At 43.4% G+C, this 18,408-nt stretch overlaps 1 protein-coding gene across 1 annotated transcript; it reads left to right on the forward strand.

Moving 5' to 3' along the window:
- The first annotated feature begins 904 nt into the window (after positions 1–904).
- PMM1 (phosphomannomutase 1) lies at positions 905–17,256 on the forward strand. Its single transcript, XM_060244582.1, has 8 exons — positions 905–988; positions 6,901–7,018; positions 9,286–9,362; positions 9,628–9,719; positions 13,234–13,333; positions 13,906–13,981; positions 15,163–15,278; positions 16,675–17,256. The coding sequence occupies exons 1-8, from the start codon at positions 914–916 to the stop codon at positions 16,795–16,797; spliced, it is 777 nt and encodes a 258-aa protein (XP_060100565.1). The 5' UTR covers positions 905–913; the 3' UTR covers positions 16,798–17,256.
- The last annotated feature ends 1,152 nt before the right edge of the window (positions 17,257–18,408 follow it).

Genomic DNA, 18,408 nt, shown 5'->3' on the forward strand with positions numbered 1-18,408 from the left:
TGCAAATGAGTTCCTGCTGTGCTTTTTATACAAAAAAAGCCGTGTATGCATATACGTCTGTTTGTATGTAGCTATTCATACCCTACGTTATTCTCCATTTGGAACCCAAAGCATTGGCTCCTTCTCCTTTTTCATTCTGTAAGGTCGTTTAGGGTGAAAATGAGCAACATCCTGCGAGTTTCCTCCGCAGAACTTTCATCAGGCTGAATGTCCCCTCTGCTTCTTCCACCTTTTTCCTTTCCAGAGTCCAGCCTGACGAGAGTTCTGCGGAAGTCGTCAACCTGTGCAACGTGTTATGTTCATCCCGGTTAGTCGCCGAACATTTGGTTGTCTCCCAAGATGCAATTACACACACTACATAATGCACTTTCAACTGACTTTCAAACTGGCTTTTGCTAGTTTACACAATGAAATCCAGTTGAAAAGTGCCTTGAAAGTGGATTGAAAGCGCATTATTTAGTGCGTGTGATCACAACCTTGTTGCCATCACACACAAAAATAATTCTAATGGAATTTACTGTGTGACCTGGCAAAATCTAGTTGGAAAGTGCATGATTTAATGAGTGTGAATGCAGCCAAGGTAGGTTATTAATCTGCAACACAGCAGGTTCTTGGGCAGGACTTGTAGGCGAATTGCGTTTTCCCAATCAGCGCACTGCGCTGGTAGGAATCCGCCCAAAGCCCTGCACAGAGCGCTAAGCAAGCCCGCCCGCCCGCCCGCCGCCGCCGCCGCCGCCGCCGCCGCCGCCGCCGCCGCCAAGCGTGGACGTGTTGCCAGTCGGCTTTGCCCGAGACACGTGAGCGGCCCTTGGCGCCGGGATTGGCTGCGTTTCGGCCGACGCCTCCCTCCTGTTCTGCCGCCTTGTTCCCGCGGCCGCCTGCAGAAGAAGAAGCAGCAGCGAGAGGGGCTACGATGGCCGTCCCTCGGGGCCGGGAGCGGATCCTCTGCCTTTTCGACGTGGATGGGACCCTCACCCCGCCTCGCCAGGTACAGCCTTCCCCTTCTTGCCCCGGCCCGGGCGGCTGCAATTGCAGCTGCGGCGCCTTTGCCTGCCGGAATGAATGGAGTCCGGCGGATTCCCTCTTCTTCCGCCTCGCCTGCCACTGGGATCTGACTCGGAAACTCAGCGGACAGAGCTGCTGCCCGGTTCAGAGCCCCAGTTTGCCCGGCTGGCGAGCGCCGAGCTACCGCTTGGCTCTCCTGGGTTCTGATGCGGGTGGGCGCTGGGGCAGCAAAAGCGCTGCCGGAGTTCGCCCGGAGCCAAGAGGTCGAGGAAGCAGCGGGGATGGCGGGTGGGAGGCTTCTCTGTTGTTCGGCCATTGCAGGAGAATGGACTTGTCGGATCTGCCCGAGGTCAAGTCCCGTTCAGGATTCCTTCTCCAAACGTAGCCAGGTTCTGGGGAGCTGGCATGCAGAGATCATAGGGAGGACTCTCCCCCTCCCCGACACTTGATACTCCAGGAAGTTCCCTCTGCCTTTCAGAATTCGTCATAGCCATATTCTAAGTGAATTTGGGTGACCTTTTCAAGGAAGGCTCTGCTGATGATTGCAACATCTTGTGGCAGTCAGTTCCACAAGTGACCTAAGAACTAATTCCCTTGAGTCTGTCCTGAGCCCATTGCCATTCTGTTTCCTTAAGTAAAGCCGTTCTGAGCCCTGAGAGGGAGAGATGTCTGGTCTTGGCATACCAGTTAGCAGTGGAAAGTGCCCTTAAGTCACAGCAGACTGATGGTAACACCCCCTCCCCACACAGGGTTTTCAAGGCAAGAGGTGAACAGAAGAGGTTTACCACTTCCTGCCTCTGCATAGGAACCCTAGACTTCTTTGGTGGTTCCCCATCCAAGTACTAACTAGGGCCAGCCTTGCTTAGATTCCCAGATCTGACAAGATCAAGCTAGCCTAGGCCATCCAAGTCACTAACTCTGTGATATGAGGCAGGATTTGCCAGGAATGTTCAAATAATGTGTCTTCCCAGTTGAACCCAGGAACCAGTTTATACTACTTATGCTGATCAAGTACAATGGGGCCTACCATTTCTATCTCCCTGCTCTTGGCCAGACTGCAGGTGGCTGTGACTTCAATATGCCTGGTAATCAAAAAAGGCTGAAAGGCACCTTTCTCTGAAAGAACAACCCCTTCATCAGCCTGAATTGTTGCCAGTTCTTAGAAGGCATACAGAAAAGTCAGCTTCCAAAGACAGACATATAAAGAAATAATGGATTAAACTCTATCAACACTCCTTTCATTGGGGAGCAGGACGTGGAAACAATATCACTGGAACTACATATACGTCTTGTTCTACAAAAGCAGTGGTTTAAAAACTTTTAACCTCCACAGAGCCCTTTCCATGTCACCTTGTCAGCTGTGTAAAACAAGAGTCCAGTGGCACTTTAAAAATTAATTAAATTTATTTCCAGCATACATTTGTGAGCTTTTTCAGATGCTTTGTTGTAGCATAAATCTGTCAGACTGGCTATACAGAAAACAGAAAGGGCAGGGGGATTTTCAGTACAAGATCTAGCGCAAAACATAATCAGTTCATTCACAATGAGTGTGTGACACTCTTGGCTGTTGTTAGATGGGCAAAAGGTAAAACATAGGGCAGGATGAGGTGCTTCGTCAGCGCTCATCTGACATCTGTGGAGCTTTTGCATGTTGCAGAGGATCTGGGAGCATGCTCCGTTGCACTAGGCAAGCCAGTTGGGTCACATTGTCAATACATATGAAGTGACAGTATAATCTAGAAGACATCCAGTCGTCTTCAGCACATTACAGAGAAAGATGGAAAGTGGTGGGGATACATCTCTGTGTGCCCACAATTGCTGAAATATCAGGCAGGACCAGGGGCAGGGCCTTTTCTTCTTAGGCACCCCTTATGGAACTCTGGCTTTCCATCTTTGTGCACCTTTTAAAAGTATTAGATGAAGACATTTTTATTTTCCAGGGCATTTGATAGAAATGTGGTGGGAGTGTCTTGTTGTGTTTACAGGTGTATACAAAGATACAGGATCCAGTGCCTTTTCTCTGCTTCCCACTGTCCTTGCTCCTCTGTGGACTCATTGCTGATTTTCATCCCAAGCCTCACACCTAGCATCTGTGTAAAGATTTATTTGGTGCTGCTGTCTTATGATGGTGTTGATGTCTTATTTGGTGCTGGTGTGTTTTGATGGCCTTATCACCGTTAGTTTGAGAGAACTGACAACCAAGTCAACCCATTACAAAGACCATGTGTCCATCCCAGGTCCTGTTGACAGACACATTCTGGAAGTTCTGTTCTTGGAACTTAATTCCCAGACATGCTCAGTGCAGACTGGAACCATAAGGAGTGGAGGCATAAGCCTTCTCCTCTACAGCACCATTCCAACCTCTGTTGGTCTTGGGCCACCATTACTGGCCTGTCAGGGAAACGTATCTGCACTGACAGGTTATGTATCAATATCCCCAACAGGGCATATAATGACTCACTGGAGCTATTTCAAGTTGGAAAAATAGTGCTGGGTTGGGCAGGCTTAAGCATTCTCTCTCCACACGCAACAGTCCAAATCCAAATCAGGAATTAAGTTCTGAGCATACCACTGTCAGAGCACATCTGGTTGGATAGGTCATGAGGAGGACACATAGCCTTTGTATGGCTGCATATAGACATATTCTGAGAAAGGGAAAAGACATATTCTATTTATTAGAAATCTAATAAATAATAAATATGGACATATCCCAAAAGTGAATGTCCTTGCTCTAAAGTTAATCCTCCTTGTCTGTGAAGGCCATTAACCTGATGTGATAGTAGGAGATGAGAGTAGTATTTGAAAGACTCATTATATGTGATCCCATCTAGTGCTTTGCTTCCCTGTGTGTTAGAACTTTGGCCTCTGTTATTCCTTATGCAAGATCAGCAAGAGAGAGAACAACTCCCCATGGCAAAGGGGCAGCAGAGAAGTAGAATCAGCCCTGTAGGTAATTCTGTCAAACAACTATCTTTAGAAGATAAGAAAAGAATCCCAAGGAAGTGGCTGGTAGCTGGAGGAAGGGGAGATTATGAGGATAGATTAAAACCTTCTGACCCACTTCCTGCATTATAGCATCCCAGGGTAATAAGACTCTTCATGTACTGCAGAAAATGCTGGAGGAATAATTTGCAAGTTAGTGCAGAGTTTCTCCTTAATAAATCATAAGCAGTTTTGACAAAAAAAAAGAGAGACCATAACTTGAATACAAATTACTGAACTGATGATATTTCAGTGGGATGGCAGCCCATTGGGGGGGGACACATATGCTCTTTTTTTATATACGCACAATATGAAGACAGAAGCCCTGACCTGGATGGCCCAGGCTAGGCTGATCTCAGCAGATTTCAGAGCTACACAGGGTCAGCACTGGTTAACATTCCTCTCCCTTCTGCATTTGAGAAGAGGATAGTGGATTCAATTACCTTGTTTGATACACTAGAACAGGAGTGACCAAACTGGTTAGTATTTGGATGAGAGATTGCCAAGGAGGTCTGGGGAGGCAATGGCAAAACACCTTTGAATGTCTCTTACCTTGATAATCCTATGGGGTCATAGTAAATCGGCTGCAACTTGACAACACTTTCCTCCACCACCACAGTGTTGGGGACTTCTGGTGCAGGGGCAGCCAAACTGTGGCTTGGGAACCACATGTGGTTCTTTTACACATATTATGTGGCTCTCAAAGCCCCCACTGCCCCATCAACCCCCCATCTTCCTTACTTCCCTCCCTCCCTCCAACATCTGATGTTTATTCTATGTAGCTCTTAGGTCAAGCAGGTTTGGCCACTCCTGTTCTAGTGTATCAAACACGGTCATTAAATCCATTATCCTCTTCACAAATACAGAAGGGAGAGGAATGCTAGTATTTCTCTGTCCTCCCTGTCTTCAGCTTTCCTCATGGATTTATGAGAGCTTCCCTATAGGATGCTGTATCTGTCCCATTGGGGAAGGCAGCTGAGGGCAAGAGGCACTCTTTTTCTGCCCCTTAAGTTAACAGCATTCCCTGGGAAGGGAGGCGGAGGCAATCTGAAGTTGGTTCTTTGCTTCCTATTTTCATTTCTGAGTTTCCAAAAGTCCGACTCCAAATACAGTCTCATTCTTGGCCATATGATTCCTTGTGCACAGAAACAGTGGAAAGACTGGATGGGGTGTTTACATCTCTTTTTTTTTTAGACTACAGCCTGCAGATCATGGGCCATTGTCTTCCCAGCAATCTTAGACACACGTCTGTCAGTAATGAGGACTAAGTGGGTCCATGGAGCACTATTGTTGTGCTTGATCTTGGTTAATACCATTAGCATCCATCACATCACAGGCCTCTGGGAAATTAGTCCACAGGATAGGTGCTACCACTGAAAAGGCACTGATTTTTATGGAGACCAAATGAACCTCCTGAAAAGAAGGTACCTTAGAAGACATTGTACTAAGATCTCTCTATAGGGAGTGGTGGACTTTCAGATATGCATGTTCTTGAAATGCACTGAGAAGCAGGTAGGCACCCAGTTCAGCTATTATAAAATCTATGCAATGTGCAAATGCTGTCCAGTAGCTACCTGAAGTATATCAAATATGGCAGGATGTAAAAGGATTTAAAAGGACAAATTGCCCCTATCCATTTGTAGCCAGGAATCATCCACCAGTGCTACTACAGCCTCCTCTGTCCCATAACTAGGCCAAAATTCAGGTTGGGAAAGTTTGCTGTGCTTTGTCCCCTTTTCAGTCCCTCCCCTAGGCTCCCCACACACACACAAACACATTGGGCTCATTTACAATATCTGAGCCTGTGGAGGGGCAGGATTCTGGGGGGACAGGACAGTATAAGGAAAAGCAGGTGGAGGGGGTCCAATTCAACACTTCCCATGCACATCTGTGGTGGTTTAAATTGCTCTCTGCACCCACACGTACAGAGAGATATGACTGGGACAAGTCCTTATTTGATGAAGTGGGTTTGTTACTGTTATAGGAAGCTGATGTGTTATCCATGTCTTGATAACAGGTTTGGGCTTAGATAGGACAGACTCCCTCTACATTCCTTTTTGAGTGTTTTTTCCCAGCTGAGTTTACTGAGGGTATCAGAGCCACAGGTGGGGATTGATTACATCTTTTGGATTTTGTTAAGCTCTTAGCCCAGTGGTGGGGAATGTCTGGCCTGAGGGCCGTTTACGGCCTTTGAGATCACTTGGTCTGGCCTGAGGGGATTGCTGGCTCCTTTCCTCCCCCCATTTCTTTATTTCTGTTTATTTCATTTTCTTCCCTCCATTTCTTTATTTTCCTTTATTACCCTTTCTTCCCTTCATTTCATTTCCCTTTTTTCCCCACTCACCCTCCCTCTCTGGACCTAGGTATTTGCATAGGGCAGCAGGCTGTGTGCTCCAAAGTAGGCTCTCCCCATATGACTTCAAATAGAAAAAAAACTATTTTCATTAATTTTACTGGCCTGAATTGTTCTCCCTCAGCAAAGCACTTTTTTTTTAAGATGATAATTTTGTATGGCCCACAAATGTTATAAATATCCGAATGGCCCTTGGGAAAAAAAAGTTTCCCACCCCTGTCTTAGCCTCACTCTATAAGGGTGCCATACTTTTGCACATCTATTGCTCTAGTGCAGGGGTGGCCAACAGTAGCTCTCCAGATGTTTTTTGCCTACAACTCCCATCAGCCCCAGCCAGCATGGCCAATGGCTGGGGCTGATGGGAGTTGTAGGCAAAAAACATCTGGAGAGCTACCATTGGCCACCCCTGCTCTAGCCCTATAAGCTTCATTTAGCTATAATCTTTAAGACATTTGATTGTGTGTGAGTTTGTGAAATGTCAGGATGCAAATAGCTTGATAACTCTTCTGTTACAGTGTTCATTTCTAAATACTTTAGTGTCTTTCAATTTTTTCTCCCAGAAAATTGAACCAGCAGTAGCAGAGTTTCTGGAAGAGTTGCGTAAGAGAGTGATGATTGGTGTGGTGGGAGGGTCTGACTACACCAAGATTGCAGAGCAGCTAGGAGAAGGGGACGAAGGTGAGAAACGCACCTACATTTCTGTTCTTTTGACCCATTTGTTTGCTGGATGCCAACTGACAAATATGTTGCAAAATAAAAATTGCAGAATGCCTGCTGGTGAGCTGTGGGGGCAATTCAGATGCAGAGAGAATGTGTGGTACTGTTCTTCTGGCACTGTTACATTTCAGACTGCAGGTGAGGAAATCATATGACTCAGTGTTCCTTCCCCACAAATAGTGTGTCAATAAGAGGGCTTTGGCCTGAGGTGTCATGTTCAAGGAGTTATTTTTGTTTGTTTTTTTCATGTGCAGAAAACTTGTGACCCCCACCTGCAGTTTGAAGTGGTACAATCCAGAAAGGGCTGTATCACATGCTATTTCTGCATTTCGGAATCAATCCTAAAACAGGTTTGTATGCAGGCCACACTGTTTACCTGCCATTGTAATGTCATTGCAGACCCAGTCATCTCAATTAGAAGTGCAAAACTCTTCAGTTGTTTCTGCCCTTGTTATCTTTCCCATGGCCTAGGAAAGTGGGAAAACAGAACTTACTCCAGACTTCAACAGTCTGTTGTTTGCTCTCAGAATACTGGCACATCAAACCATGAGGAAGACAAATACCTGCCTATTCCATTTGAGTTCTCAAAGAGCAGCATGGGTGCAATGCATCCTTCTTTGTCAGAACAGAAGCTTTGCATGCAGAAGGTCCCAGGTTTAGTCCCCAGCATCTCCAGTTAAGAGTCTTAGGTTGTCTGAGACCCTGGACAGCCATTTCCTGGCAAGATTAGACAATCCTGGACTAGATGGAACACTTCACTCATAATAATGTTCTGGCTCCTGTTTTTGTGGAGGAAGGATGACAGTACAACACAGGAAGAGGATCTGAAGAAATCAGGAGTAGTAAAAGTAAAGGCAAAGATGGCACAGGGAATAAGAAAACATACAAACACAAGGCATATCTGCAGACAAAAAACACAGGGTTGGATCCTGCAGTCCATCAGTGGAAGATGCTGACAGTCACTGATCTTTCCCATATCTCCCCCACCCCCCAGCAGACCATAAATACATTGCTAGAGTCAAGGGGTCTGCAATCCATACAGATTGAAAGATGGCAGTGAGAAAGGTGACAGAAATCACTCTGTCTCATCTGTCAGTGTCTGATGGAAGCAAGAGAAGAGGGCACTTTCACCTTATCCCCACTGCATCCTCTCATCCTGTGTGGCTATTAGACTAGATGGGTCCCACAGTCCCAGGAATAAACTTTTCCTGAAGCCAGAAAGACTCCTGGGATGACACAAGAAACAGCTGTGATCCTTGCTGGCATCTGCAGATTGCAGAATCCAACCCATTAGGTGCATTCAGTGGAAGTGGTTTGCACAAGAATCAAACCAGACCCAGACCCCCCCACCCCCCAGCAGAACCACCTGCTGTATTCCTACTGTGAACAGCAAATCCTGTCTGACTTGCATTAAATCTAACAAGTCTGGGGGATATCAGCACTTTATCCAAACTGCAACTGCCGTAAAGAGTTCTCTGTTCATTCATAGCCCCCATTTCCAGATTGCTCATGGAGCTGTAGAATGTCTCTGAACTCATTAGACACCTACATGCACTTACAGAAATAAAGTAAAAGAGTAACTCTGTGCCCCTAAAATCCACTCCATCCACTACCAAAACCTTCCTTCTGAAGGAAGGATGCCACCTGATTAGATCTCACAATTCAAGGAGGCATTAAGTGAACTGCTGATTCAGCATTGACCTGTTTATTGCTGTTAGAGGAGGCTAGATAATCATTAACTGTGTTACTGGGATACCCATGGAATAGCTGGCGGGATGGAGAGAAAGCAAGCATATGGAGAAGTATAGTCAGGTACAGTTCCATTCTGTTGACTTTGAGTTGCATGTAACACGACACGTTGGCACTTGTTCATAAGAACTGGAGTCCACATAGAACTTCTGGAGACAAAAGTGCCCAAGTAAAGCCACAGGAGTGCTCAAATGATGAGGGAAAGGTAAGGAGGACTCTTAAGTCAACTCATGCCCCCATCTCACTAGCCTACAAAAGAAATAGCTAAAGGAACTATTACAAAAGGGAACAGATAGGTGGTGCTCCTCTGGCCTGCTGTAATTTGAGCACTGGAACACAGGGATCACAAAATTCACATTATGCATATTTTGGTCCCTGGCCTTTTGACTGATGAAAAGGGTTATGTGAATATTTACTTCTGATTTTCATCTCCCTTCCTCTCAACATCCTCTTTGTCCTTTGAAACTCTTTCCTTACAGTTATCAACAAGTTTGATTACGTCTTTGCGGAAAATGGCACTGTGCAGTACAAGAATGGACAACTAGTCTCCAAGCAGGTAGGCTTAGCCTCCATGAATTCTGCCACCAATGTTGAAAATTCTTTCCATCCATCTCCTTCCCCTCTGAGTCTCTCCAAAGAGAATATGCTATCTAAACCCTCCCTTAATGGCCTCCAGCGAGTCATTGAATAAGTTAACACAGCCCAAAGCACTCTGTCCTGTTGTTAACATTTTAACAGACTAGATGAATTTGGTAAATGAGCCTTTCTAGGAATTGTACTTCATTGTGTTAGGGTGACTGACCTTTGACTTTGACCCACAGGCTATCCAAGACCACCTTGGGGAGGAACTTCTACAGGAACTGATCAACTTCTGTCTCAGCTACATAGCACTACTAAAGTTGCCCAAGAAACGGTAATGATGCTGCCTCATGTTTCTGCAGGCACACACTGTTTTTACTGCCTAGCTAATATGAGTATTTAGAATCAAAGAAGCAGAAAGCTGGAAAAGATCCAGTGGATTAGCTAGCCCAGGGGTAACCAAACTTGCTTAATGTGAGAACCACATAGAATAAAGGTTAGATGTTTGAACGCCGCAAGACATGAACAATTATACACACACCTTTATTAAAACATTTAATACTTTCTTTGCACAGAAAGATAAAATACATATGTATGCACTTTACAACACAACCATGCTAGAAGGAGGCTTTTTAAAAAAAAGACTGGAAATAACAGTCCCCATAAGACCAGTACAGGGAAAAGTTAGGGAATTATTTTTTGGCACCAGTGAGAGAAGGAAACTCACATGCACCATATAAATCACTGACCGCCGTTTGCATCATTATGCATCTCTCTTTGCTGTGACACCAAGGTTAGTAAGTACAGCTCCTAAAAGAGTTGTACTTAACAGACTAGATGGATTTGATAAATGAGCCTATCTAGGAATTGTACTTCATTGTGTTAGTGTGACTGATTTTGACCCTACGAAATTAAGGGGGAACCCTCCACCTCCCTCTTTAATTCCATCCCTCCTTCCAGTGGCTCCCTTGGCTCTTGTCCTCTCTTTCCTCACTCTAGATCTCTGGGTGACCTCTGTGGTGGTGGTGAAGAGCTTGCAAGCCTGCCTATTTCCCCCTTCTCCCCTGCTTCAAACATGGCAGAAATAGTTCCCTACCTATGGGTCAGTGCTCAGAGGCTGACTGAGGTCCCACTGCTAAGCTCATTTACTTGAGAGTAAGCCTACATTAAGTTCCTCCTAGACCTCTGGGAGCTGCACAATATGTGTGAAAGAGCTGCATGTGGCTCATGAGTTGCAGTTTGCCCACCACTGATCTAGCCCAACTGCCAGCTATAAGACAAGGAGAAGTAATCAGCCACTCTGAGCCCGTTTGGGAAGGGCGGGATATAAATGTGATTAAATAAATACATTATCCTATCTTCAAACAATACTCAGTGGAAGCTCATCCAGTATTTTCATGAAAACCCATAAGAAAGGCAGTTGCACAGATTTGTGGATGCTGTATTTTGTTATGTGACTGCCTGTGAAGCTTGGTAAAATGCTGAAGAAGACATTCCTTAGTTTCTGCCCTGTCCTCAGCAGGCAGAGGAAGAACTGATATTTCTTCTGTTTTCTACAAGATCCTTCTAAATACTTGAAATAGCATATTCCCCTCAAGCTAAACAATCTGATTTTCTTCAGTATTTTGTCACCTGGCATATTTAAATAGCTAAATAAGTGCTGCTGGGTGAATGACAACAGTTCAGGGTATGGAGCTGTTTTAAGCCAAAATGGGGGTCAGGAAGTGGGCAAGAACAGGAAAGCAGAGAAAACATAGCACAGAGCCACAATCAGAAGCCACAGATGAGCTCCTGGGTTGCCTAGTGATAGCCACAGTTTTAATAGTAATTAACTGCACTTTTCATCAGCATATCTTCTAATATGAATTTTTAGTGCCTATAATACTTGTTTTTATTAGTAGTGGGACCCCCCTTACATGGAAATTCTTACCCTTTTCATAAGCATGGCAAGACATTTGGCTTGGATTGTATCTAAAATTTCTGTTGTTGGAATGTCACTTCCTTGTCTCCCTCCTTCTGCTATGGCCCATAATTCCTGCCAATATATTGTTCCAGCAGGAAAGGGGGCCCACAAGAATAACTTGGAGGGAGGGAATTGGCAGAAAAACCCCAACCCGCCCACAGAACTTTTAGTCAGGATACGAGCTGTAGTCTGAACTGAACTGATACAACCCATACTCTGAACATATTTGAACTGATGTTCTATGTTGGTAACTGTCTGGTTAACAATCATCAGGCATTAGCATAAGCTCCTTTCTCCTGCATGCTATTCCAAATCAGGCCCGCATGCCTGGGGTTTAAATTCCCAGCATGGAATTAGCAACATATATATATATATATATATATGTGGACAAAGGGGACCCAATAGATGTTTACCTTTAAATTCCCAGCATGGAATTAGCAACATATATATATATATATATATATATATATATATATATATATATATATATATATATATATATATATATATATATATATATATATATATATATATATATATATATGTGGACAAAGGGGACCCAATAGATGTTTACCTTGACTTCCAGAAAGCTTTTGATAAAGTTCTTCATCAAGGACTCCTTAGTAAGCTCGAGAGTCATGGAGTAAAAGGACAGGTCCTCCTGTGGATCAAAAACTGGCTAATTAATAGGAAGCAGAGAGTGAGTATAAATGGGCAGTATTTACAGTGGAAGGCGGTAAGCAGTGGGGTGCCGCAGGGCTCAGTACTGGGCCCCATGCTCTGTAACTTGTTCATTAATGATGTGGAGTTGGGAGTAAGCAGTGAAGTGGCCAAGTCTGCAGATGACACTAAATTGTTCAGGGTGGTGAGAACCAGAGAGGATTGTGAGGCACTCCAAAGGGATCTGTTGAGGCTGGGTGAATGGGCGTCAACGTGGCAGATGAGGTTCAATGTGGCCAAGTGCAAAGTAATGTGCATTAGGGCCAAGAATCCCAGCTACAAATACAAGTTGATGGGTTGTGAACTGGCAGAGACTGCCCAAGAGAGAGATCTTGGGGTCATGGTAGATAACTCACTGAAAATGTCAAGACAGTGTGCGACTGCAATAAAAAAGGCCAACACCATGCTGGGAATTATTAGGAAGGGAATTGAAAACAAATCAGCCAGTATCATAATGCCCCTGTATAAATCGATGGTGCGGTCTCATTTGGAATACTGTGTACAATTCTGGTCACTGCACCTCAAAAAAGGATATTACAGCATTGGAAAAACTGCAGAAAAGGGCAGCTAGAATGATTAAAGGTTTGGAACACTTTCCCTATGAAGAAAGGTTAAAATGCTTGGGGCTCTTTAAGCTTGAAGCAACGCCGACTTCGGGGTGACATGACAGAGGTTTACAAGATTATGCATGGGATGGAAAAAGTAAAGAAAGAAGTACTTTTCTCCCTTTCTCACAATACAAGAACTCATGGGCCTTCAATGAAATAGCTGAGCAGTCAGGTTAAAATGGATAAAAGGAAGTACTTCTTCACCCGAAGGGTGATTAACATGTGGAATTCACTGCCACAGGAGGTGGTGGTGGCTACAAGCATAGCCAGCTTTAAGAGGGGATTGGATAAAAATATGGAGCAGAGGTCCATCAGTGGCTATTAGCCACAATATGTATATATATATATATATATGTGTGTGTGTGTGTGTGTGTATACACACACACACACATATATTGACCACTGTGTGACACAGAGTGTTGGACTGGATGGGCCATTGGCCTGATCCAGCATGGCTTTTCTTATGTTCTTATGTTCTAGTGTATAGTAAACTGACCCTGCCTTGCAACCACATATTCAAGTCTCCCCTTCTCTCCTCTTCTATAAAACACGCAAAGAGGGACCTTCATAGAATTCCGTAGTGGAATGTTGAACATCTCTCCAATTGGTCGAAGCTGCACCACGGAGGAGCGAATAGAGTTTTCAGAACTGGACAAGGTAAATAATTCTCATTAGTTCCAGAATGGACAGAATGTGCCCTCTAAGTCAGTATGTGCCCTCTAAACCACACAGAAGCCTATGAATCCTGGGATTTCCATATGCAAATTTTCAACTTTGTGTGGTTCATGTGACGATCATATAAAGGAAGGCAACTTGTATAACTCATTAAGGCCTTCATGCAGGGCTTTTTTTTCTGGGAGAATACAGCAGAATGGAATTCTGGAACTTGTCTGTGGAAACAAAATTCTCAAAAAATGTTTTAAAAGTTTATGAGGGTACCCTGGTTTTTCTCCATTTCACTCTTGAGAGATCAGTACCTCTTTTTCCAGGAAAAAAACCCATCATGTATCTTGCATGAGCCTATTTTGGTGGAAGTCCCAAGTTTTTGCATCGTCTTGGCGTACTGTTGCTAGGCAGCTTTGTGAAAGATTAATCTGAGAATCTCTTTCAAAATTTGCAAGGTATATACACAAGATGTGGGAAAAAGTCAAATCTGACAAGGCTCAAATTAAATGAAATAAGCTTTTCTTGCTCTTAATTTGTCCTCCCTGACTTGCTTTCCTTTGCAGAAAGAGAGGATCCGAGAGAAATTCGTAGCTGCCCTGCAGAGGGAGTTTGCTGGCAAGGGCCTGAGATTTTCCCGAGGTAAGGATGGACCTGCTCATAGCTTGGTTTATTTTCTTTTAGGGTCATGGAACAGCAAACTGCCAAGCATTTATTACCCTTTAAAGGCAAATCAGTGTTTTGTTTGGTAGATCGAAAAGGGGTTTCTCCAGGATCGTCCCTTTCAGTGTTGAATATATTTCCCATTGCATTCTTATACTTTAAACACATTTGCTCAGATAAAAGTCTCATTAAATTCAGTGAGACTTTCTTCTAAGAAAGTGGTCTTAGGGATTGTTCTTTCAGCAAAGGATCTCTTCTGTTACGAGTAATGTCTAGGATAAGAACATGGTATATGGCTAGACATTCTTTGTCTATGATCCCAGTTGTATGGACTGCTGTATAGCAGCAGCTAACACATGGCATTAGGTTCAACAGCGCCAGCAGCAGCAAGAGGGGTAACCTTCTTCCCTTTTGGGCAGGTGACTGCTGTGTGGGTGCTGGAGCAACAGCTGCAGAGCTGAAAATAACATACACATCTTACTAGGACTGTCTCTTCCAGAGGTTTCAAAGCAAAAGATGGGTGGGTACCTGGCCACTTTCTCACCAGTACTTCCTGCTGTCCCACACTGGTTTACTTTCACCCTGATCAGCAGCCATTGATGTTGCAGCCACCAGCACACCGGACAAATTTTACTGAAATAGAGGTGCGCTGCTGCAGGAATGACATTATAGTCTGGCAAATAGCAGCATTCTTTGTTCTGCTAGTAATCAGTCCAGATATCAGAGGGACCTTCTGGAACACTTGCCTTTTTAATCTGTCATTGCGGCAAAGAGAAGCTCCTTTCCCTGTCCAATTGCACTTAAAGAACTAGAACAAAATTAAGCAGTACTTTTCCATTTAGAGGCACTGTCTCCCCACATATTCTTCTAGAAAGTTAACAGGACCCTGTTCAGTCATGCTTACACTGGCCACATGATTTCTGTTTGTGCCTTGAGGTGATTGGGGCCTTTCTGATGCCTTCCCGTCCCATTGCCATGGAAACAGCAGCTACTGAATTAATGTGTCAAAGAGTCAGGCAGGCTCACTGTAGTGGTGCATGACCATCTGTAGTGTGATGGTTTCTTCTGCACAAAGCTACGGTTGGCTTTATGCCAGGGTATTGAGGGAGTGCATTACCTTCCAAGCTTTCACTTTCAGCTCTTCCTTCCTCCTCTGGCAGGTGGCATGATTAGCTTTGACGTCTTCCCAGAGGGCTGGGATAAGCGCTATTGCCTCGATATTCTTGATGAGGAAAGATTTGATATCATACATTTCTTTGGGAATGAGACAACTCCTGTGAGTATCTTGTATCCAGATCTGCTCTTTGTCAAAAGACCAGGCACTACATGGGACTGAGAAGGATAATAAGATTTTGTGTTCATTCTTATCTAGATTGGCCAATTCTTCTAAGTATACTCATAACTGTAAGACAGGTCTCTTCTTCCAAGAGAGAGTCAAACAGGTCTTTTCTGTGATGCTTGAAAGGCATTTCTGTGTTTGAAAGCACAATAAATGGAGCTAGGCATCTGTGCTGATGATTTGTTCTCAAGCGTACAAATGCCCTTTATAGAGGACAGAAATGATACTGTTGATGTCTCATGGGAACATGAGGGCACATCTGTATGAAGTGCTGTAATTTTTAAGCCTTAAGACAAAGTTGGAGTCCACTGGCACCTTTAAGGCGAACAAAGTTTTATTCAGTGTATGAGCTTTTGTGTGCAGGCACACTTCCTCAGATACGATGAAATGGAATTTACCGGTCCATATATATAGGCAGAGGATGAGCAGTAAATTAGCATGCAACATAGTGAAGGTATTTATCAGATTCAGGAAGAACAAGCTTAGACCTGATTCTATTTTCTAGTCTTGCAACTGGTACTTGGCACTTCCTGAAAACATATGTAGGCTACCACTGCCCTCTTATGGTGATAAAGAGAAGGTTAAGACACAGGGCAGTTCTCTCAGTGGTTTACACTAATTTGGTTGGTCCAATAAAAGGCATTGTACAGATTTTGTTCCAGTTCTCTCCTGACAGGGTGCCATTAATAGCAGTAGCTCAAACGTATTTTGTCTCCCAGAAGCTTCTGGAGTATTTAGTTCATTCTCTTGACATCAAATTGGAAACAAGAGAAACAGAAAAGAAAGCAGCTCTCCCCCCAACCCCTCTGCACACAGCAAGCATAACACCTCACAGCAGGAAGCACAGTTGTTCTCATACCTGCTTTCAGGTACACTGTAGTCATGCAGGTTATCCATGCAGTCTAATAATCTGTGTCTATATGTGGGTTTTCATTTCTGTAGAGAAGAACCTGAAAGGTGGTATTTGGATAACAGGGACTAATCTGAGAATTTGCCTCAGTGGGAATGGCCAGGGGATTAAATGAAATCAATTGCAGGTAGTCTATAACTCACTGCACATTTTCCATCAAGGTTTCCAGCCAAATAATTCTGTAAGGACTGGCAGTAAGACTGACCTTCCTTCTAGAAAGACTGTGGCTCAGTGATAGAGCACATACTTTCTCATGCAAAAGCCTTCAAGTTCAGTCTGCAGCATCTCCAGTTAAAGGATCTTAAGTAACAGGGAAAACTTCTCTGTCTGGAGAACAGCTGCTGGTAGGCATAGACAGCACTGATTTGAACAGTTTGACTTAGTATAAGGTACCATCTTATTATGTTCTTATGTTATCTTTAGGGTGGGAATGATTATGAAATCTATGATGATCCCCGGACAGTAGGACACAGCATCCAGTCTCCCCAGGATACAGTTCAGAGATGCCGGGAGATCTTCTTTCCAGAAACAGTGAATGAATCTTGACTCACAGGCTTTCTGCTGCTATTCTTCATCACTCTAAGAAGACCTTCACTCTCTTCATGAAAGCACCTTCTGGATCCTCTCAGGGCTCCTCTGAGCCCAAAGGTGAAAACTCACTTTGAAAACAGTGGCATGTCAAAGGATGATAGTTCTGAATCATTAGCAGCAACACCTCTTGGGACTTGCAGAATCAAAATTTTGGTGCCCACCTATACCCCCCCACCAAAAAAAAAACAGGGTATAATTTTGTTGTTTAAGGGAGACACATGGTATTCTTGCTGAGGCCTTTTGGGATAAGACAATCATCAGGGCCTAACCTCCCCCCATGTTCTTACAAACTAATATATTTCTGCGATTAAGGTCTATAAAGAGTTTATTTTTTTAAAAGAAGGAGTCCTTAAATTTTCAAAGTTTGGGACTTGTGGCATATTTTCATATTGCTGAATAAGCCAAGATGGTCAGCAAAAATGGATTTAAACAAAGAATTATTTTAAATAAATAATGAATGTGGTAAAGGAAGGCATGACCTTTAAAAGTAAATAAGGGCCCTGATCCAGCTCTAGTTGAACTTCAGAAAATATTTATTCATGACCAATTGTGCCAGAATGAAGATGTGATGTGCATTTACACATCCTATCAAAAGCAACATGATGTAGCCCAGGGTATCCTTGCTAGGGTGCAGATCGGATTTCTGCCTGTGGTTCCTGATCTAACAAGGGATGCATTTCTAGAATGCTGCTTATCCACATGGATCTCTCAAGCTGAACTGGAATGAATTGAGAATGCTGCTATTTTTTAAAAAAAATTAGCTACTTTAATTGAATCAAGTCTCAACTGGTCTGTGATTACACTTGGGGATGTACAGCTTTTGGCTATAACAGAAAAGAATAGGGAATGTAAGAACTTGTAAAAAGCCATTGCTTGAATTACTCATTTATTTGGCACCACAATTAAAAAGGTGTTGGTGTTAAAGGTAGTTCAGGAATAGAACTGTATGCAGACTGAGTTCCAGACATGCTAACATATTAATGACTCCAGGTGAACAAAATGAGATTAATTTATAGGTAAATGTTTACAGTTGCAACCTCTCATTTTTGCTTCACCACTAAACAGTTAACCTGGGTTTTGGTAATGCAGTTTGCTTCCAGCCTTGTCAGCATAGAAATATTAAATTCTAATTATGGTAGCTGAATTGTAATTAGACATTTCTAAGTGACTAAACTTTAGTGGGTATAGCCAAATTGTCACAAACATTAATCTGATTTAAAGCAGTCTATGGAACACTATTAACATAGAAAAAAATTGGTTTTTTAAATGTAAAAATAAGTCACTCACTGTTGGTAATTCTGTATCCATCCAACCTTTTTTTCTTTTTTTTAAACTGTTATTTTACTTTTTAATGTTTACTTTAAAGGAAAGGGGGGTGGAAATCGGCTGCTCTAAACCAGCAAGGTGATTTTAAGGAGAAATTATAACAAGAATGATAGTTAAGTACAGAAGCTGCATCCTCTGTGCTGTTGGCTGTCCAGATAGGATTATATACATTTCACATCCTGTGCTGCAGAAATGTTTGTCCTTGATATTTGGCATTTGCTTTTTAGAAACTCTAGCTCC

The sequence above is a fragment of the Heteronotia binoei genome, chromosome 8, assembly GCF_032191835.1.
Source record: "Heteronotia binoei isolate CCM8104 ecotype False Entrance Well chromosome 8, APGP_CSIRO_Hbin_v1, whole genome shotgun sequence".
Lineage (NCBI taxonomy): Eukaryota > Metazoa > Chordata > Lepidosauria > Squamata > Gekkonidae > Heteronotia > Heteronotia binoei.